At 40.1% G+C, this 23,127-nt stretch overlaps 1 protein-coding gene across 1 annotated transcript in view; it reads left to right on the forward strand.

Moving 5' to 3' along the window:
* RNF150 (ring finger protein 150) overlaps positions 1-23,127 on the forward strand; it is a 259,684-nt gene that overhangs the window by 185,552 nt on the left and 51,005 nt on the right. Inside the window, exon 5 of the mRNA XM_047857015.1 lies at positions 20,225-20,321. Within this exon, the coding sequence (XP_047712971.1) occupies positions 20,225-20,321 (97 nt within the window). The remainder of the gene's footprint in view (positions 1-20,224; positions 20,322-23,127) is intronic.

Below are 23,127 nucleotides of genomic sequence, written 5' to 3' on the forward strand. Positions count from 1 at the left end.
AACTTGCCGTTGTGTCTCTTGTTAGGATTTTATTCTATGACTTCTTCATGGGGCTTTGCCAGAACAGCTCATGTACAGAATAACCACACTTCTTCCAAGCAAAGGAATGTTTTTATATTGTGGGTAATGAATTGTGATACCATCCAGATTTTTTTCTGTTTGTCGGTAGAAGGCCAAGAGCCAAAATTGTGGCCCACCCCTAGCCAAAAGGGATTTTTTAGCTTTATCCTTGATCGTTTTATGTCTCCATTCTTGTTTTAATTTCTTCTTTTTCATTTACGACACCTTTTTGAATATCTTCATCTCCTAAGTCACCTTAAGTCGTTTCTAGGATAAACACTTTCCATGTTTGTAAAACTTTATCAACATCATTTTCAATTAACATATAATGTCTCATATGTCATCATTTTTTGACTATTTTTAGACATTTAAGCTGTCCCCCACACATACATATTTTTTGCTATAATAAATAACACAGTTATAAATAGTTATGTGTGTAGACCTTAGTTGATATTTCAGATTATTTCCTTGTTTCTGGGGTTATGAATTCAAATTGCCTAATTGTTGCCCATGAAGCTTTATTGAAGGAGTTTTCTAATAAGAGGTAAGAATGTCTCAAGCAAAGATAACTGATGCAACCTATAATTGACAGATTATAGTGCAAGAGTCGGGGATGATGGTGGAGAGGCAGGCAGGCCTAGATCACTGGACCCGAATACCCATCTGGATTATAGCCAGGGGCTGAGGGGCTTGCTGGTTTCAGCTTTTGCTGTTTACATTGCATGCTGGCACTATGTGGAGTATAACTCAGAGGGATCTGCCAGGAGTCTGAGGACCAGTTAAGAGACTATTGCAAAGTCAAGGTAAGAAATGCTGGGGGCCCGAACTGGAGTCAGGAGAGATTCGGGAAGTAAACCCAGCATGAGACAGCATTTGCAACAGTTGAAAATGGCCACCCGTACCAGCTGGTGATTGGTAGATACATCTGTAATTGTTTATATTTAAAACATGTGCATATCTTTGCATTTTGATTCTAAATAATAGGAAAAAATCATGCAGGTATCGCACTGTTGCTCAAAAACCATAACAGAAGAAACAGATTTCAAGCACTGAAACAGATTTAATCACAAAACAAATAAACAAACACCTTGAGGACCAGCTTTGGCTCACCTAGGCAAAGTTCCATTTTGGAAAGATGATTGTTGGATTCTGGGTGGTAAAATATGCCACGTTTCCTCTTCTATCCATTTTAGGAATGAGACTAGTTGGGGACATAGAATTTATCATACTGCCTTTTTTTTTTTTTTTGAAACTTAAGTCTACATTTTTACAAAGATCAGAACACGAGTAACAGCATTTGTGATGAAATGGAGATTTAAGCACAATAATATGCCAAATTATAAATCAAAAACAGAATAAGTGGTTACTGTTAGAGTATAGAACAGATTTATAGTGAAGGACAAATGAAGCTTATATTTGCGAATTGATACTCTAACTTACAAAAGAATTTCTGGTGACATTTCAGTATCTGAGGCAGATAGAACCTAAAAGGGTGAGGCCTGGAGATTTGGAAAAGGCTTTTGAGGTCAGTTGAAAAGTCAAAGCTGACATTTGTTTTACTAGTTTTGATGAGTTCTTTGAAAGGCCTGTTACATGTGTCAACAACTGACGAGATGATCATATGTCCACTCTGTCCATCTAACCAACCCAACAGCCAGCTGCTTCCGTTTCTCAGCTGATGTAACTGACATATTTGTAACATGGACCTAATTATTGGCTCCTCAAATACTATAATCCATTAACTCCTGTGCCCTAGGACAGGTGACATTTTCTTCTGCCAGGGAAGCAGCTCTGGGAGACATCTAGAATAAAGTACATGGCTAACAGTAGAGGGATCCATTTGTAAAACTGTCTGAAAAAAGCATGTATCCTAAGACTCCCAGAGTGCTTGCCTGGCAAGGCCCAGCCTCCTTAAAATCAAATTAATAAGATGTACTGAGCTAATGGAGGTGTAAGCACAGTGCCTACACCAAAGTGCCTTGCTAAACAAACAGTGGCTTTCATCCAATGGGAAGCTGTTCACTATGTCTCAGAGAATATCCTTGTTTTCATTGGATGCTTCCAACCAGATCCACCTGGGCATTTCATAGCCTTCCCTGCTTCTCCTGAAACTCTGATGTGAAGTCCAGATCTTGGATGACAGCCCAGAGAAATACCACAGTTCAGCCCTGATATTCATGATAAACTTGTCTTTTTAGGGGGCACAGGGTCTCTCATTCACTCTCCCTGCAAGATACTACAAGACCATAATGAACAACATAAGAAATCATTCTAATCTCCTATAAAAAATGAACATCATTTTAACATTTGAAAACTTTAAAAATCATAATCAAGTTTTACCGAAAGCACTGAAAATAGATAGTAGTTCCCTTAAGGTTTTTAACCCCAGGGATCAGTCTGATTGTAAGATGAGTCAAGTGTACTGAATGTCTATGTGAACAGAAAATTCCAAACTGTTTATGAGTAAAAAAAAAAAACAAAAACAAAAAAAAACCTATAAAACTCTGTAATGTGATCAGGATTCTGACTATGAGTCCTATAATTCATGAAGTGGAAAACAAAGGGGTAATTTCTGGACAGGCAGCAATGGTCTATCCTGACTTTATCCTGCCGTGACCGATATATACGCTTGATTAGGAACAGATTTTTTTCCAGGTTCCTTATTTGTGAAAAGAGTGATGAATGTTGGCTGATTTTCATGAGGTTTGACTTATTCTTTCATGCCCATGTTATGCAAATTAGATTATTAGTCATCATTTTCACAGCTATTTCTTTATACATGTGATTTTAAAAATAACTTCAAGGTTTTATTGCTAATTGTGGGAAATTTTGAAAATAGGGAAAAGTATAAAGTAAACAAAAATAATCTCACCACCCAGAAATAATCATTATTCATATTAGTATATTAAATTTTTCTAATGGATATATATAAACATCGCATGTATATTGGTAAACCTTGTAGAGCCAGACCATTAATATAATTTTTTTCTACTTTCTTATTTGACATTAAAAAGTAAGCATTGGTGGGAGATGGGCTAAATGGGTGATGGGCATTAAGGAGGGTACTTGTTGGGATGAGCACTGGGTATTATATGTAAGTGATGAATCACTAAATTCTACTCCTGAAAATAAATAAATAAATAAATAAGCATTTTTCTATAACTTTAGAAATTTTTTAAAAATACTTTAGTGGTTGCACAATATAGTCCGTTGTTGGAGTTTATTTAATTGTCCCCTGTTGTTCAGCAAATAAATTGCTTCCAGTTTTCATCATTATGAAATCACGACCATTTTAATTGTTTATATATTTCTGTATTTGTCCCTTAGGATACATTCTTAAAAGTCAATTTACGGGGGCGCCTGGGTGGCGCAGTCGGTTAAGCGTCCGACTTCAGCCAGGTCACGATCTCGCGGTCCGGGAGTTCGAGCCCCGCGTCGGGCTCTGGGCTGATGGCTCAGAGCCTGGAGCCTGTTTCTGATTCTGTGTCTCCCTCTCTCTCTGCCCCTCCCCCGTTCATGCTCTGTCTCTCTCTGTCCCAAAAATAAATAAAAGTTGAAAAAAAAAATTAAAAAAAAAAAAAAAAAAAAAAAAAAGTCAATTTACGGAGTCAAAAGTGATTTTGAAGGATCTTGATAAGTTTTGTCTAACTGCTTTCCTAAATGGTGGTAACAGTTTACTCCCCACCAGCAGAGGTGGGCATGCTTATGTTAGCGAACCTTTGGAACCATGAAGTACCATGGTGTAAGCATCTTCCTCATCTGATAGCCACATATAAAGACAGTGCCTAGTTTTAGTTCCCACATCTTTGATTTCTCTGAGATGTTACTGTGACCTACCACGGTACTTCATACTTAGTCCACTGTTGTTAACTAAACTCATAAATCATATCTGATGTAAATTGTCATTGGCTATAAGATGGTTCATAATATCAGAGATGTTAAAATGCGGGGGAGGAAATGGTATGGCCTAGAATTGGTAAAATGTGATATTAAGTAGTTTTAATATTTGTTTTCATACTTTTAGTACATAGTGCTTTTTCTCTATTTTTATTTTGTTTTTATAATCCTTTTTGATTAACAAAAAAAGCACATTATAAAAGTTATGAATTTTCATCTGGTTGCCGATCTCTTTAATGCTTCCCTACCAAGAAATAAGATAACTGACCAATTAATTATTTTTCAAATTTATCTGAAATTTATGTAGGTATAAAGCATCTCACTCATTAGTCATTGTGTATGAAAACTATTGTTTACAAAACTCATTTTTTCAGGAATATCAATTTACACACTCTGCCAAATTACAAGTTAGATAGTGTGGTGGGAGTTTAAAATGGCACAGTTGCTTTGGAAATGTATTTGACAGTTTCTGTGAAAGTTAAATGCGTACTACCCTCTAATCTAGCAATTCTACTCTTGGATACATCTCCAAGAGAATGAATGTGTACGTTCCCAGAACGACTTGTACAAGAATGGTCATAGCGTGTTTATTCATAATGGGCAAAAAATGAAAACAACTAGCAAGAGGAAAATCTATAGATTAATTTGGTACATACATGCAATGGAATATTAGTAATAAGAAGAAACAAGAAACAAGCTATTGATATATATCAAAGCATAGATAAATATGAAAATATCATGTTAAGCAAAAGAAGCCAGGCAAAAATAAATACCTACTTTATGATTCCATTTGTATGACATTCAGTCACAGGCAAAGCTAACCTGTGGTGACAGAAGTCATAATGGTGGCTTCATGGCAAGGAATGGGTATTCACTGGTAAGGAGAGAAGTATGGGGTGATGGAAACAATGGGTGTTTGTACATAAACATGTACCTACTCAGTAAACCATCAAGCTTGCTTAAGATCTATACCTTTAGGGGTGCCTGGGTGGCTCAGTTGGTTAAGCGTCTGATTCTTGGTTTCAGCTCAGGTAATAATATCACAGTTCGTGAGTTCGAGCCCCTCATCAGGCTCTGTGCTGACCGTGTGAAGCCTGCTTGGAATTCTCTCTCTCCCTCTCTCTCTGCCCCTCCCCTGCTCACTCTCTCTGTCTCTCTCTCAAAAAAATAAATATATATATTTTTTTACTTCATTTTTTTTTTCCGACGTTTATTTATTTTTGGGACAGAGAGAGAGCATGAATGGGGGAGGGGCAGAGAGAGAGGGAGACACAGAATCGGAAACAGGCTCCAGGCTCTGAGCCATCAGCCCAGAGCCCGACGCGGGGCTCGAACTCACGGACCGGGAGATCGTGACCTGGCTGAAGTCGGCCGCTTAACCGACTGCGCCACCCAGGCGCCCCAATATATATATATTTTTAAATCTATACCTTCATTTAAAATAATGGAAAAAAATAGGGGTGCCTGGGTGGTGCAGTCAGTTGAGCGTCCGACTTCAGCTTGCGTCATGATCTCATAGTTTGTGAGTTCAAGCTCTGCGTCTGGCTCTGTGCTGACAGCTCAGAGCCTGGAGCCTGCTTCAGATTCTGTGTCTCCCTCTCACTCTGCCCCTCCCCAGCTCACACCTTGTCTGTCTCAACAATAAATAAACATTAAAAAAACACTTAAAAAAATAAACATAAAATAATGGGAAAAAATGTTTTAAATACCAAAGAAGCTACATTGTGGACTTTTTAACAAATGTAGTTCATTTTGTACATTAGTCAAAATTAAAATCTAAATTCCAAGTTTGTTGATGGTGTTTTCTAATAAGTTTTTTCTTTGATTCTTTTGGGTCTATCTGTATACACTGCCAAAAATTATCACTTAATCTAAGGGATTAAAGGAAGGAAACATGAAAGGAAATAGCAGTGCTGATAAATGATGTCTGGTGGGTTATTTTCTGTTGTATTTTCAACAGAGCGAATGCTGCCTTAGGAAAGAAGTCTTGAACTGTAATAACCTTCTTAAATATGGCATTCTGACTTCAAATGTCCTGATCCCCAGTTATATTAATCAACTGGACACACAGGATGAATGCCAACCAGCTTTCCTGCTCCAGCCAAATGATATAATTAGACCAGGGTCAAGTTTTAATCACAGAGCTTCCCTCTACCAGAACCCAAAGAAACGAAACACCTATAAAATGAGGGTCTGAAATTCCCTTGTAACTTGCATTCCCAAAGGATAAATTTCCTCCATTGTAGCTAAAAAAGAAATTGAGTGTAGTAGCCAGAGGATCTTATACCATTCCTTAGTATTTAAAGTTTATTGGTTTTTCTTTAATGCTATTTAAACCTGATGGTACAGACAACTAGATGAAATTAAGTAGCTGTTTATTATAATACTTGAACATTGTAAAGCACTCTACTGTTACATATAATGTCTAATTTGTATCTCACAACAACCTATAATAAAGGTAGAGCAGGTATCATTACGGCTCCTTTATTTTACTGAAAGAAACCTGTTAACTCAGAGAGGCTGGTCAGAGCCCAGAGCAAAGCCAAGTTCTCTGACTTCTCAGGCTTGGTTCTTTCCCCTGTAAAGCTTCATTTGACACCTTTACGACCCACCCCCACCCCCCTGTCACGCAAGGATGCTCTGTTGAATGCTCAGCTCTTGGAATATGGTTTGATAAAGTGATCCCCAGAAACCCCCATCTCACTCTAGGCCAAATGCCTGAGCATCCCAAAGAAACCAAATCCAATGTAAGCTAGCTTTAAGGATTTTACTCTCTCCACAGTGATTCCAAGTTTAGTTTTGTGTCCCTGAAAACAGGCCAGCCTTGTTCATAGGAAGCCAGTGCTGGTGCTGGTAAGGTGAGCAATAATTTATTTCACTGCATTCTTTTTTTTTCCCCCCTCCATCAGGTGAAACTGCTAGCATAGCATATTAGCTTGCCAAAACAAAGTAATTCTGTTTTTAAACAATAGCCAGAATATGGTTACTGCTGATTCTCTGTGATAGCTCTTTTTCCCTTTTCCTTTTCTCTTCTTTTTTGTTTTAAATGATGTTTGCATAACCTAAATAGAGGGGAATCAGGGAAATGCAGTTTCTCATCATTGGCCAAAACATTTCAGACCAAGCCCAATGGCAGAATTACCCCCACAGTGAGGCTCTAGGCCAGTTGGTTAGGGTTACAGTAGGGAGGGGCTGGCGTCTGCTTAACTGGCCTGATCAACACCATGCCCACATTGTCACCACTGCAAGGACTTTATGTATAGGAGACATTAGAAAACTGAGACAGTAGAAGGAAATAACTTGATGACGAGAAACCCATCATCACAAGGAATGAGGGACATCTAGCTCAGGTCCATGGCTTTTTCCTCATTGTTCATACCTCTTTGCTCCTCGGTCCATCCAGATTATTTCAAAATGCTGATTTGGATCCATCCATTCCAGCTTTATTTCCTGTTCTTACTTTTTAAATAGTCTAGCTTTCAACCCAACTGAGTTTCTCATCCAAATCCTGAGACTAGAGCTGTCTTCACTCATGTAAATTCCTTCTCCTTAGATTCTTTCCTTGGGTCTCCACACTTCAAAGTTCTCCCCATCCTGTAGCTCCCAAATTTCCTCACAAAGGAACTGCTTCCTTCCTCAAATTCTGTGATACTTTTACTTGTATCTCTTTATGATCCATCACTTTATATGTTGTACTAACATCACTTAAAATAGTTGGGGCACCTGGGTAACTCAGTCAATTAAGCGTCCAACTCTTGATTTCAGCTCCAGTCATGATCTCATGGTTTGTGAGATGGAACCCCGCATCGGGCTCTGCGCTGATAGCACAGAGCCTGCTTGGGATTCTCTCCCTCCCTCTCTCTGTGCCTCTCTCCTACTCAGCTCTCTTTCTCTCAAAATAAATAAACATTTAAAAAAAATAGTTAATGGCACCATTATCCACTGAACACTTAGTAGCCAAGCACTTTACAAACAAATACTTAATCCTCACAACAACCTGGTAAGGTATTTTACTAGTCAGGATCTAGGTTTTGCTGCTGCAGCAACAACAACAACAACAACAACAACAATCCTCCCAACTCTCCGTGGCTTAACACAACAAAGATTTCTCATGTTTTGTGTTTATCTGTGCATCAACAAGGAATGTCTGCTCATGGCTGTCAGGTAACAAAGCAGTCGCCACCTCAAACACTGTTAACTTTGACAAGTCAGTAATTAAATCGCACGGCCTGAAGTGAAATCTTCTATTTCTTTTTTTTACCTTATTGGCCAGAATTAGTCACATAGCCACAGCTACCAACAGGAGAGCCTATAATCATCCCATGTGCTTGAAAGATGCAAAGGTAGCCTAATGGATGAATAGTATTAAAGAGTGCCTCAGATGGGTACTATTATTATCCTCATTTTACAGACAAAGAAACTAAGGCTCAGAGAGGTTCAGGGTTATCCCAGGACTGTTGGCGAAGATTAAAAATGAAACGTGCTTTACGCCCCAGCCTATGCTTTTAACCTCTACACAGTATGGACTGTGCATCTTCCAATCAGCCTGTCAATTCTTTGTTTACAACACCTCACGGGGCGCCTGGGTGGCTCAGTCAGTTAAGTGTCCGACTTCGGCTCAGATCATGATCTTGTGGTTTGTGAGTTCGAGCCCCACATCGGGCTCTGTGCTGACAGCTCAGAGCCTGGAGCCTGCTTCGGATTCTGCGTCTCCCTCTCTCTCTGCCTCTCCCCCACTTGCATGCTCTCTCTCTCTCGCTCGCTCTCTCTCTCTCTCTCTCTCTCTCTCCCCCTCTCTCCCTCTCTCCCTCTCTCCCTCTCTCTCTCTCAAAAATAAGTAAAATGTAAAAAAAAAAGAAAAATACCTCACCAATAGGATGCATGTCTGGCCCGTATGATTTTCCTACTTTTTCCTCAGAATTCAGCATTCCAGTGAGTTCTGGTATCATTTTTGGAATCTCTTTAACAACATACAGAAATACTCTTCAGATTTTCTCATGTGTAACTAAGAAATACACCTTCCACACGACACTAAAGTGCCACTGTGTCAACAATTTTTTCACTAACAGGGATAGAAGTTACACCTACTACTTTGCGTAATTTAGTACAGTAGAAAATGTAGAGAAATCTCATGATACATTGAATGCCTGGGTTGCTAGTTACTGGACCAAAGGCATGGCATTTGAGCAAAAGATAATGCACAAAAGAAGTCAATGATTTCCGTGTGTTTTGCAAAGACATGACAGTCAAGATTCTGGCAAAGTTCTGGTTGAATTCACCTGATTTTAGGAGCAGCTAGACAAAATCCTATAAGAAATCAGCAAGAGGAATTTAGGTTTCTTTTGTCCTCCGGGTAGGAGTGGAATACATTTCTCCTATGCAACATCCATGACACTGTCTGGGCTCAGTCAACGTTCTGTAAGTGCCATCACCACTGCCATTATGGCCATTCTAACCGAGTAATGCTTGTGCTCAGTTCCATGAACTGATGTTCCCAAAATGAGATTTGCGTAGAAGGAATGGCCCTATGCAATGTCTACCAGGCAGTCTAGGCAGATCATGGACTTGTCAATGCCCCTAATGTTCTTGTCAGGACCCACCGACCCCCAGAAGAAGACAGAATTCTTTTACATTTTAGAACCCATAAGAATTAGGGAAAATGCTTCCTGAGTAAGCTCTACCACAGAAAGCTCACTTGCAAGAAATCATGACGGGGAAAACGGACTTTCAGAATTCATGTTTTCAACAAACAATACTGAAAGTATATCCTATTCCAGGTACTCTACTAGGTTTTGGAGACAGAAATACTTTAACTCTGCCCTCCAGTGTGTCTCAAATTCACTTGGGACATAGAACAGCAAAACAGGGTGAATGCTGAGCCTATAAGGTTGCGCTCATTGTTTAGAGCTGGCCTCCATTCTTATCCACCAGTGCCCACGCTGTGCCAGGTGTTAAAATGCTTTTAACTTCACCCATATGTAAACAAGTAATTTAAAAAAAAAAACCAACCCTATGACACTCTAGCTGTTAATGCGCCAGGTAGTATTCTGAATGTTTTATGTTTTGTGTCCCATTTTCTTTTAATATTTTCTTATAATATATTTAATATTTCTTTTAATATTTCTTTTAATAGTTTAATGTTTCTTTTAATATTCTCACTTGAAAGACCTAAGTATAAACCGGATTCTTTTTTACAGGCTAAAAGGGATTATTCATTCAATATTGATTCACTCTGCCATATTGCTCTCACAAAAGGTTAGACTGACCAATTTATCTTCCCACCAAACGTATGTAAGTGTTTATGCCATAGCCAGCACGACCTATTATCAAATTTAAAAATGAATGCAAATTTGGGGAGCCTGGGTGGCTCAATCAGTTAAGCATCTGACTTCAGCTCAGGTCATGATCTCGCAGTTTGTGGGTTCAAGCCCTGCAGCCGGCTCTGCGCTGACAGCTTGGAGCCTGGAGCCAGCTTCGGATTCTGTGTCTCCCTCTCCCTCTCCCCCACTCATGCTCTGTCCCTTTCTCAAAAATAAACATTTAAATTTTTTTTAAATAAATAAATGCAAATTATCAGCAAAAATGAACTTACTGTTTTAATTTACATTTTTCTGATTTAAGTTAGGAAATGCTTTTGTAAGTGTTTTAATACTTTTAGCTGAAGTCTTAAAATTCAGTTTGGGCAAAAATATTAGCAAGGAATATTTTTTTTTACCAATAATTGTGCATTTGTGAAAATGTATTAGAACAAATAAAATAATTTTTAGATGTCTGGATACAAGATCAACATGAAATCAGTGGTTTTCAATTCATTGGAATGATACTAGCTAAGCAGTACCAAAATTCTTTGTCTTTTTTCCTTTCTTTCTTTCTACCTTTTGACCCCCTCACCCATGTTTCCCATTCACCACTGGCAACCAGCAATCTGTTTTCTGTATCTATGAGCTTGTCTTGTGGTTGTTGTTGTCTTTGTTTTTAGATTTCATGCATAAGAGAGATCATACAGTATTTTATCTTTCTCTGACTTATTTAACTTAGTATAATGCCCTCCAGGTTCATCCATGTTGTCGCAAATGGTGAGATTTCATTCTTTTTAGTGCTGAGTAATATTCCATTGTGTGTGTGTGTGTGTGTGTGTGTGTGTGTGTGTGTGTGTGTGTGAGAGAGAGAGAGAGAGAGAGAGAGAAAGAAGGTACACCGCATTTCTTTATCCATTCATCCATTGACAGACACTTGACTATTATAAATAATGTTGCAATAAATATGGCGGTGCATCTATCTTTTTGAGTTAATGTTTTTGTTTTCTTCAGATAAATACCCAGAAGTTGAATTGCTGGATCATATGGTAGTTCTATTTTCAATCTTATGAGGAACCTTCATACTGTTTTCCACAGTGGCTGCAACAATTTACCTTCCCACCAACAGGGCACAGGGTTCCCTTTCCTCCACATCCTCTCCAACACTTTGATGTGTCTTGTATTTTTGAGAAAAGCCATTTTAACAGGTGTGAATTGATATTTCATTGTGGTTTCAACTTGCATGTCTCTGATGATCAGCGATGTTGAGCATCCTTTCATGTATTTGTTGGGCATCTGTATTGTTTTCTTTAGAAAAATGTTTATTTGGATCTTTAGCCCATGTTTTAATTGGATTTTTTTTTTTTTTGCTATCAAGTTGTATGAATTCTTTATATATTTTGGATGTTAGTCCTTTATCAGGTATATGACTTGCAAATATCTTCTCTCATTCTGTAGGTTGCCTTTTCATTTTGTTGTGGTTTCCTTTGTTCTGCAGAAGCTTTTTAGTTTGTTACAGTCCCACTTGTTTATTTTTTTCCTACTTGTTTATTTTTGTTTTGTTGCTTTTGCTTTTGGTGTCAGATTCAAGAAACCATTGCCAAGACAGACGTATGTCAAGGAGCTTAACTGCCTATGTTTTTTTCTAGGAGATTTATGGTTTCAGGTATTATATTTAAGTCTTTAATCCATTTTGAGTTAATTTTTGTGTATGGTGTAAGATTGGGGTAGACTTTTTATTCTTTGGCTGTCCAGTTTTCCCAACACCATTTATTGCAGAGACTGTCCTTTCCCCATTGTGTGTTCTTGCCTCCTTTGTTGTAGATTGATTGATCATATATGCATGGGTTTATTTCTGGGCTCTTTATTTTGTTCCACTGATCTATGTGTGTCTGTTTTTATGCCAGTACGATACTGTTTTAATTATTGTAGCTTTGAAGTATAATTTGAAATCAAGGGACATGATACTTCCAGCTTTGTTCTTTCTCAAGATTGCTTTGGCTATTTGTGGTTTGTGTGTGTGTGTGTGTGTGTGTGTGTGTGTGTGTGTGTGTGTATCCATAAAAATTTTGGGATTATTTGTTCTATTTCTTTGAAAATTGACAGTGGAATTTTGATAGGGATTATATTGAAAATGTAGATTGCTTTGGGTTGTATGGATTTTTAATAATATTGAATTCTTCCAATCTATGAGCATGGAATATCTTTCCATTTATTTGTGTCTTCAATTGCTTTTATCCATGTCTTATAATTTTCAATGTACAGGTCTTTCACCTACTTGGTTACATTTATTCCTTGGTATTTTATTCTTTTTGATGCAGTTGTAAATGGTTTTGCTTTCTTGATTTCTATTTCTAACAGCTCATTATAGTATATAGAAACACCATAGATTTTTTTGTATTGATTTTGTGTCCTTCAATTTTACTGAACTCATTTATTCTAAAAGTTTTGGGATGGAGTCTTTAGAGTTTTCTATATATATCATCTGCAAATAGTGACAATTTCATTTCTTCCTTTCCACTTTGGATGCCTTTATTTTTCTTGCCTCACTGTTCTGGCTAGGACTTAAATACTATGTGAAATAAAAGTGGTGAGAGTGGGCATCCTTGTCTTCTTCCTGATCTTAGAGTAAACGTTTTCAGCTTTTCACTATTGAGTATAATGTTAGCTGTGAGTTTGTCATATATGGTCTTTATCGTGTTGAGGTACCTTCCCTCTATACCTTCTTTGTTGAGAGTTTTTATCATAAATGGATGTTGAATTTTACCAAATGCTTTTTGTGCATCCATTGAGATGATCATATGATTTTTATCCTTCATTTTGATAATGTGCTATGACATACTGACTAATTTTGTGGGTGTTGAACCATCCTTGCATCTTGGAATAAATCCCACTTGGTCATGGTATATGATCCTTATAATTTATTGTTGGATTTGCTCCTCTAATATTTTGTTGAGGATATTGGCTTATATTTTTCTTGTGTATCCTTCTTTGGTTTTGGTATCAGGGCAGTGCTGGCCTTATAAAATGAGTGTGGAAGAATTCCCTCCTCTTCTTTTCTTTGGAAGAGTTTGAGAAGGAGTGGTATTAATTCTTCTTTGAATGTTTGGTACATTGCACCAATGAAGCCATCTGGTCCTGGACTTTTTTATTTGTTGGCAAGTTTTTGATGATTGATTCAATCTCCTTACTAATAATTAGTCTGTTCAGATTTCCTACTTCATCATGATTCAGTCTTGTAGATTGAATGTTTCTGGAAATGTATCCATTTCTTCTAGATGTCTAATTTGTTGGCATAAAATTGTTGTAGTGGTTTCTTATGAACCTTATATTTCTGTGGTATCAGTTGTATCATCTCTTTCATTTATTTTTTTTAATGTTTATTTTGAGAGAGGAAGCAAGCATGGGGGAGGGTGCAGAGAGAGACAGAGGCGAGAGAGAATTTCAAGCAGGCTCTGTGCTGTCAGGACACAGCCCCATGCAGGGCTCAATCTCATGACTGTGAGATCAGGACCTGAGTCAAAATCAAGAGTCAGACACTTAACCAACTAAACCACCAAGGTGCCCCTCATCTCTTTCATCTGATTTGAGTCCTCTCCCTTTTTTACTTAGTGAGTCCAGCTAAAGGTTTGTCAATTTTATCTTTTCAAAGACCAGCTCTTAATTTCATTTGTCTTTTTTATTGTCTTTTTAGTCTCTGTTTCATTTCTTTCTGCTCTAATCTTTGTTATTCTCTTCAGTCTACTAACTTCAGGTTTTGTTTGTTCTGCTTTATTCCCTTTGCCCTTTGATTGTAATAACAACCCTCTGAAGGATTATCACAAACAGTATTACTTCAGAGGGTTGTTGCAACAATTAAAGGACATTGTCATAAAACATGAAAGAGAAAACTGAGCCACAGGCAAGTTAAGTTACTTACCCAAAGTCACAGTGCTAAGGAGAGGTAGTCAAACCCTGAAATCAGGGCACATACTACTGCAATATATGTAGGAAAACACAGTGGAGCAGAAATAAAAAGAAACCAGCTCTCTTTGGCAGAGTTTCAAAAAGAGGGATGGGATATTCAGAGAAGAGAAGGGATATCTGAGCTATGAGATAAAATATGAGCAGGATTTGACATACCGGAGAAAAAATGAGAAGGGCATTCCAGAGTTATGGTAAAAGTGTGGGATAAATGTAGGGACGTAACAGAAGACGTGACACGCGCCACGGTGAGTGAGGCTTCTGTGTGCCTTGTCTTCAGGCATTTCGACTTTGTGCTCTAGGGAGAGAGGAGCAGCTGAAGCATTTCAAGCCTGAGGAGTGATATCATATTTGTATTTAGAAAGCTAAAGCAAGAAAGGGAAACCAGACCATGTCAAGAAGAGCCCTGATGAAGAGTGGGTATGACTTTCTGTGGTACTTGAAGATTCAAATATGAACATTTTATGGAAAGGCAATGGAGCTGCCAACTCAACATTTAACCAAGTCTGTTTGTTGGGCAGTGGAGAATGGGGCAGTACAAAGTGTTTAGAGGCCAGTGTTATCCTCTCCCCAAATAAATCAACCCAACTAATATCTAAGTATAGTCCTGAAGAGGCCAGTATTTGACAGCTTTTCCCTTCTGTAGCCAAGTGCATATGCTTAAGGCAGATCACTTTTCCCTTCGGTTTTGCCTGATCTCCAACCCCGTAACTAAGATACTGCCTCCTTGAAACTGAACCACAAAAATACTTTGGGAAAGAATAAAAATTTTAATTCCTCCAAACTGCACTCCCCCCCCCCCCGACCCATGATGGTTCAGTGTGGGGAAGGAAAGGTGGCAGGGTGCAGACTTGGGTAAAACCACTGACACTAGGTCTGGGCTTGAGCCCTAGCTCTGCAGCTTACAAGCTCTTGGCTTAATTTATTTTACTTTGATGAGCTTCAAGCTTACTCCTCCATAAAATGGGAATAATAATTTTTACCTCATAGAGCTGTTATGAGTTAATAATTTCACATGCCTGTTGCATAGTAACATGCCTGTTGCATGTTATATGTGGAGGAATATTTATAAATATTAAGTTAATATTGATTAACTTAGTGTGTCTTAATTTAAAAACTCTGATTTCATTAACAACTTTACAAATAAGATTGTGAGGTTCTGAGGAAATATTTTGACTACCCATAGAAGCACTGGATACATCCTATTTAAATAGTTAATGTTGTCTGGGTCCCTGAGTGACTTACGTTCTTTGATAACCATCTTACTGAAGGGAATGAAACAGTTTGTATTGGTGCCGAAAGGAAAGCCATGGACTTCTAATGTCAATGTCAGGGTGACAGGGTCTGACAAAGCCTATAAAAGTGAATGAGATGGAAAGGCTAGAAAAGCTCTGTTCTTCCTCCAGGTGGAGAAAAAAATGCCATTTATTTGGAGGGGGTGTCATACATATAGACAAAGGACAACAGAAAACAAGAATTAATAAATGGGGAAACAGGTTTAGCTGGGTTTGTCATTACTGCTAAAAAAATGTGAGAACTTATTTTATTACTCATAATCAGCTCAGCATCATTTTCAGTTGTCAGTATCATCTTTTGTCAGGTGCTTGAAGAACTTTGTTTGTTTGTTTGTTTTAATTTTTTTTTCAACGTTTATTTATTTTTGGGACAGAGAGAGACAGAGCATGAACGGGGGAGGGGCAGAGAGAGAGGGAGACACAGAGTCGGAAACAGGCTCCAGGCTCTGAGCCATCAGCCCAGAGCCCGACGCGGGGCTCGAACTCACGGACCGCGAGATCGTGACCTGGCTGAAGTCGGACGCTTAACCGACTGCGCCACCCAGGCGCCCCTGTTTGTTTTTGAGAGAAAGAGAGCACAAACCGGGGAGGGTCAGAGGGAGAGGAAGACACAGAATCAGAAACAGGCTTCAGTCTCTAAGCTGTCAGCACAGAGCCCAACGCGGGGCTTGAACTCATGAACCACGAGATCATGACATGAGCCAAAGTCAGACGCTTAACCAACTGAGCCACCCAGGCACCTCTGAGGAACTTTTACTTAAATGCTTGCTTCCCTTTGATGAAGAAAGAGGAAGAAGAGTTTTGGTCAATCCTCTGTTGCATTTCCAGCTTGCTAGGATTGTTAAGATAGACAAGATAGAATATCTTGTCCCATTGTTCCTCAGTGTGTACTTTCTCACGCAGCCTTTGTTAAAACATGGGAAGAGACAGTGCCATACTGTGAATCGTACAAACAGGATGAGCTGAGGTTGACTTTGCCATAGAGATGTTTACTCGACTGTTGGTACATCTCACTGAACGCTGGATTCTTTCCCTAACTCTTTATTTATTTAGTCTGGTAACTTTTATTTTTCTTTCCATTGGGGAGGGAAGAATTGTTTTTGCAATCCTAATTACAAGGATACAGTCTTCATGTTTGATAGTTAACACAAGAAATATGGTGTTAGAAAATGAATGTTCATTAATCAGCATGATCACCATCTATGTGTCACTTTAGCACTTTCATTTTTTGCCTTAGTTCTCCCTTTGAATTTTTAAAATTTGCCTTTACTTGTTAAAATGTTAAAAGTATATTCTAAAGAGTAAGAATTGGAGTAATAACATAATATCTAAAAATAAGATGCAGTACATTTATATCATTTAGATTAATGGTTGTGGCGCGCCTGGGTGGCTCAGTTGGTTAAGCGTCCGACTTCAGCTCAGGTCATGGTCTCACAGTTCATGGGTTTGAGCCCCGCATCGGTCTCTATGCTGACAGCTCAGAGCCTGGAGCCTGCTTCAGATTCTGTCTCCCTCTCTCTCTACCCTTTGCCTGCTAACGCTCTGTCTCTGTCTGTCTATCTCTCTCTCTCAAAAATAAACATTGAAAAACAACAACAACAAAATTTAATAAGATTAATGGTAGCTTAAAATTAAGGAGGGCCAGGAGTTATGTTTTAAGCTTTTGGTCATTACTTATCCCTCCACCCCAATGCCACCCCCCACACACATACAGAGTCATTCACTTGCAAACCCCATACTTATAAGAAAATTTCACAGATGAGCAACAGAGTCTTGGAGAACTAAGGCTTGCCTAAGATCAAACAGCCAGAAAATGATGGATCCAGGAGTATGGCTTTCCAGTGGCCTTTACATTGTGGTTCACAGGGAACCATTCAAGGACTATGCTGCTGCACTGATGGAGGGACCTTGTCTTATTCATCTTTGTACCCAGCTCCTAGCACAGAACAGAATGGAACAAGGAGGTGACGTAACCAGTGCTATATTTTAGGAAGATAAATCTGGCAAGGATGAGTGGGATGAAAAGAACAGGAAAAGCTGGTGGTGTGGAGAGCAGTTTAGATGTTATTGCAGTAATAAAGAACATTAACAAGATTAGGAGTGAGGAAGCAGTGTTGAGAATAGAAGCCAAGCAAAGCAGTGGAAGAGATTTAGCAAGACTGAGTCCATGGGCTTATGACCATGTGTAGGCAGTGAGGAGTACCAGGTCTTTTGATAAGTATTCATTTATATAGCAGATATTTCTGAGCATCACCTGTGTGCCAGGAACTATTCTAGATGCTGAGGATACAACAGAGAATTAGGCAAACAAGGATTTTGCTCTCATGGACCTTACGTTCTCATTGGAAATTATACTGGTCAATGTTCTCCAGAGAATCCCACTGTACTCCACTATATTATATATCATATGTATATGTATATATATGAGACAATTTTCAAGGCATTGATTTTTTCAAGAAATTGGCTTATGTGGGGTTGGCAAGTCAGGAATCTGTAGGGCAGGCCTACAGGCTGGGAACTTGAGCAGAATCTGGTGCTGTCATCTGGAGGTAGAATTTCTGGTTCCTTGGGAAACTTCAGTTATGTTCTTAAGGCCTTTAACTGATTGGATAAGGCCCACCTAGATTATTTAGGATAATCTCCTTTATTCCAAGCCAACTGATTGTAGATGTTAACCAGATCTGTGATATGCTCCTCGATTAGTGTTTCATTGAATGACTGGGCACTAGCCAAGTTTACCTGCAAAACTAACCATCACAGATGCACAAAGGGGAATGACTCAGGGCATTCGAAAATAGCTATCAGCTTCTAGGGTTTGGAGATTCTGCATAAGTAGGTATATCTCCATCTTACAGATGGGGCATCCGAGACTTGGGGATATTAAGTGACTTATTGAGGTTAAAACAGCTAATGACTGGCCCTCTTTTGTGACTCTAACATGTATGCCAGAAACGCGACAGAGGCTGCCTCCCAAGAACAGTCAGAAGGATCAGAATGTTTGACTTTTTTCCCCAGAGGAACACAGTTGGTGAGCAAGTTCAGATTCAGAACTTGTTTCCTGACTGCAGAGCCTGAACTTAGGGAGGTCCATACTGCTTTTGGGGGACAGGGTGATTTCCTCCTGCTTTCGTCCCTCCCTCACTTCTGCCAGTGTCCAGCTCAGGGTTCTCGTGCCAGTCAGTCATTGTGCCTAGAATACCCTTCTTCTCCCCTCCCACTTCATGCGGATAATGTCTGTGTAGCCCTCAAGTATTCACTTTGGCACTTCATCAGGAAAATCTTCCCTGAGTACCCAAACAAAATAAATCTCCAGTCATAAGCCTTCCCAAACTCCATGTTCTCTAAGGTGATACTTAGCACTATTGTCATTAAGTAGTTTATTTATGTTATTTTATTAACCTCTCCTCCCATTACATTCCCTAAAGGAAGGAGCCAAATCACTACCATGCTGATTCCCAGTGTTGAGCACAGTTCTCAGCATTTATTACTTGTTGGATGAATGTATGGGTAAAGGACCGAATGAATGTGATATGTGTCTTCTAAGGAATAAATCTGCAGGCATTCTAAACAGCAATCTGGAAACATGATGACACATCCAGGTTGCTATTCTCCTGTTCTAATCCCCAATCTAATCATATCCAGAGTACAGCTAACCCCATCCTTGGCATGTGGATTCTTCTCAATTTCCATTTAAAAAATTGGCCCCTCCTGCACTCTTCCCTAATTTATGGGTCCCCTTTAAGCATTTGAGCCTAAAGCCCTCTAACACAAAGAAAAAGGTTAGACTGATAGAAGGAAAGAAAACAAAGGTGAGAGAAGAGAGTAAACAGTGCACAGCCGAGGACAAAGTCAGGCATGAATGGAATGTCCTGCGAAGCCCTCATACTTAAGACAGATGGTTCCCTGTCTTCTTGCCCCAGGCAGGAAGTTCTGACTGCTTCTGCCTGTGGTCTGGAGTCTTGTGAGAAGAAAAGCTTCTGACTCGAGCAGTCCCTGATAATCTCTTGGGCTCTTGAGAGCCAAGTTGAATGAAAGGTCAGTTAGGAGGCCCCCCTGTGCCTACTGAATGCCCCCCTCCTGCTGGCATGCAGTGAAGGCTCAAGGGAGTGCCACATGAGAACAGCAGTGGAGTTGATTGAGCACATCAGCTGTACAAACAGGAAAGGGTACAGTACCCTTCACTCTGGCTTCTGATTTGACAGCCAGCAGCCATAACAACATAAAATGTCATCTGTATTGTTAAATGCTTCCAGGAGCTCTTTTGCCCTTTTGTGTGAGAGCCCAAATATTAATGGAAACAAGCCTTTATTTTGCAGTTGTCTTCTGACTGTGGAAAAAGAAAGTTTGGATTTATTTACAAGTCGCAAGTGATCCTGAAAGGCCTGTGCAGGCCTCCCCACCTGCATTCTTTCCATTAAGCATTCTTCCTATTGAGAAAGAGAAAAATCTCTCTGTGTCTGCATCCTCTACATTTTCTGAAACTTGGAAGACTGTTGTGAATCGTATAGGACAGTCCTGGGATCCAGACAGATTTTGACTAAATCAGCACAGGGTATACCAGGAAGCTCACTGGCCCAGGAGCTAAGAGATGGAGGTTCAAGTCTCGGCTGTGCCTCTGAGCAGTCGAGTGACCTTGGACAAGTCTCTGGGCTGTGGTGGACTAGGTAGTCTGTGCGGTTACCGCCACTCTAAGATGTATGGTTCTCATTGCAGGCATCTTTTCCACAAGTCCTGTGTTGACCCCTGGCTTCTAGACCATCGCACCTGCCCCATGTGCAAGATGAACATTCTTAAAGCCCTAGGGATCCCGGTAAGCACAGCACAGCCTACAGCATCGTAAAATGTGTCTTTCTGCATCACCCTCCAAGCAGGGAGAAAACATCACACCTGGATTTTCTATGACCCCCTCATCTTCCTGGCAGAGCCGTCATCTGCTGAGGCCCCAAGAGAACACCCATGTCTGAAACATTTCTCACTTTTTCTCACTCTGAGAACATCGCGGCCCTCTCACCACGTCCGTGTCAGCGCCTAAGCTTCTCATCTAGGCTGCAGGGTGCGAGTACAGGCAGGACATAGCAGAGGCTGGACGGCCCGGTTGCACACTGACCGCCTCCTGTGTGTCATCACTCACATACTGTCAGCAAGGAGGTCTGCGTGCCTCACTTTCCAATGTTGCCCTACAACCACTGGGTTGCACCATGGCTAGCTTTCACTGGAAAGGAGCTCTTCCGGACAATGGGAGGAAAGGACAGCCCCTGGGAACCCGGCCCAGAGCCTCTGCTCAACTCAGATCTCTGCAGAGATCTTGAGTGAACAGGAAACCAGAGCCAGAGCTGCTTCATTCTGACACTACCATCCAGCTGGTGCCCTCTGTCATATGTTCATAAAATTGAGCCTCTCCCCCAGTGCAAAGAGAATCCCACCAGCTGGCCGGTTTGATGCTCCAGGGAAGGACTTTCCCAGGATTGTATTAAAGTGAGCCCCACGAGCTGGTGGTTGGTGAGGCACCAGCTGCTGTGGTGAGGGCAGGAAGCAAGCCAGGCCACCAAATCCAAGGGCTGCACAGAGATGTGAGAAAAACATAGGCGCTGTCTAAAAGAAGCTAGACAAACAGGGTACAGAGATCAACCTCCCCCCTCACCCCCACCCGCCGGCCCCTCCACTTGGCTGCAGCCTCTCTGTTGTCACTTCTCACTACTGATGGCAGAGAGTAAAGAGAATGTTAATGGTCCCAAGATGTCACTGAAGAAGAAAGGATCAGATCAAATATCAAAGGCTTCCTTTAATGCCAAAATGCTAATTATGCCAGGACTACCAGAGGGGCTCTGTTGGAGAGGGCACACCTGAAGCATTATGAGGTCATGCATTGGCTGGAGAATTTTCTATCCTGTACCAGCTGCCTCAACGCAAGCTGTATGCTGTGTATCATGGTTGACACACCAAACGCAAATCGGCTTGTGTGACTATAGCTGCGAGCTAGATTCTGAAAGGCAATGCATTACATTTTCAGGCCAGAGTTGTAACTGCACAATGCATTCAAGGTAAAAATCAATTACAGTGAGCATGAAATATGAGTAAGAGCCCATCATCTCTACCAGATACTAGGAGCCTAGAAAATCGAACGCAGGGTTTGCACTTTTCAACCAGTTCATGCAAGGGAGATGGGAAATGTATGTATGTGTGTGCTTGCATATGTGTATGCTATCTTTAGTCTCCAGAACCTTTAGAATACTCACAATTCAAGGTAGACAGTCACATTATTTGACCCAGTTTCTAATGCTCAGGATATTTTCAAAGCTCCTAAATGTTGATCCCAGTGCTTCTTGGTCAGGACAGTGAAACCAAACCACCCCTGGTGGTTACGTTTCGAACTAAATAGCATTTGACTTCAGACTTCTCCAGAGGAGGTACGACTTCTTCAGAAGCTACTTGAGAATGAGTTGATGATACAAATACTGTTTTCGAAATAGAACTGTTGGGTGGCCTTTGGGCCTATTTCCAAAATTAAAAACATTTTAACTTTTAGCAGTTGGGCATTTTGTACATGGTTTCATGCTCACCAAGTATGGGTAGGATCTTACTCAGCACACTTGACTTCCAGAAAAATAAACATTGGTAGCATCTTTTGGATTTTGCCAAGGATTCATAAAGGCTAGCTGCACAGGAACATGACACGCATCTGTGCTTGCCCCAGAGAACAGAACGTCCTCCAGAAAGAAGAAGGCATGTGGGCCACTTCTCAGGAACCACCAAGGCATATGGCTACCCTCATGCCTCCCCAAGGTTTCTCTGGTCGTGTCCTAGAGGATGATACTGAAGTCTGGATCTGGGAGGAATTGGGGATGTTGTTTCACTCCATGCTTCACCACTGGGTAGCACCATGCCTAAACCATACCAAAAAGATGATGTTTTATTGCATTCATATAACTTTCCATGTCACTGGGCAAGTTCACAGCCTTCTCACTTAGTAAACACTTCAGCTAACCGAAGCCCTCTTTATGCAGCTTAAAGATATTGTTGTATAATTTTTTTTCTAAATTCCTTATACTCTATTCTTAATCAAGGAAAATTGAAAAGAGCTTGTCAGTCTCTAACAATTGGCCCCTAGTGGTTCTTATTTCCGTATCCCTTTCGTATAATGGGTGTTCAGTAAACGTCTGTGGCATTGTTGTCCCTCAGAGCCAGAAGGCTGTCAGTTACAGAATCATATTTATGAAATTCAGTCTGGTCTCCTTTGGACTGTGTCCACTCACCACTCATTACTTGGTTGTAATCTTGGTCAACTAAATGGTCCAGATACAGGCAGTAAGGGTTTTTTTTTTTTTTTTGGCTTGTTTCTGGTTTTTGTTTTTAACTGAGTATCCTTGTGGCTGCCTCTGCTATAAGGCACACCACACATAAGCCGAAAGCTGAGAGCTGGGGACATTTTCACTTTGTAAAGTGGATTTCTCTAAAATGAGCTAAAGAATGAAAGCACAGCTTGTGGATCATGAAATTCCCATTATAGTGGGTATCTTTTTTTTTTTTTTTTTTTTACAATATTTTGCCAAGAGAAATAAGATACAGTACTGAAAAGGAGGGAGGCCTTCATTGTCACAAGTGTTTTCATCCCTTTA

This window comes from Prionailurus viverrinus, chromosome B1 (genome assembly GCF_022837055.1).
Source record: "Prionailurus viverrinus isolate Anna chromosome B1, UM_Priviv_1.0, whole genome shotgun sequence".
NCBI lineage: Eukaryota > Metazoa > Chordata > Mammalia > Carnivora > Felidae > Prionailurus > Prionailurus viverrinus.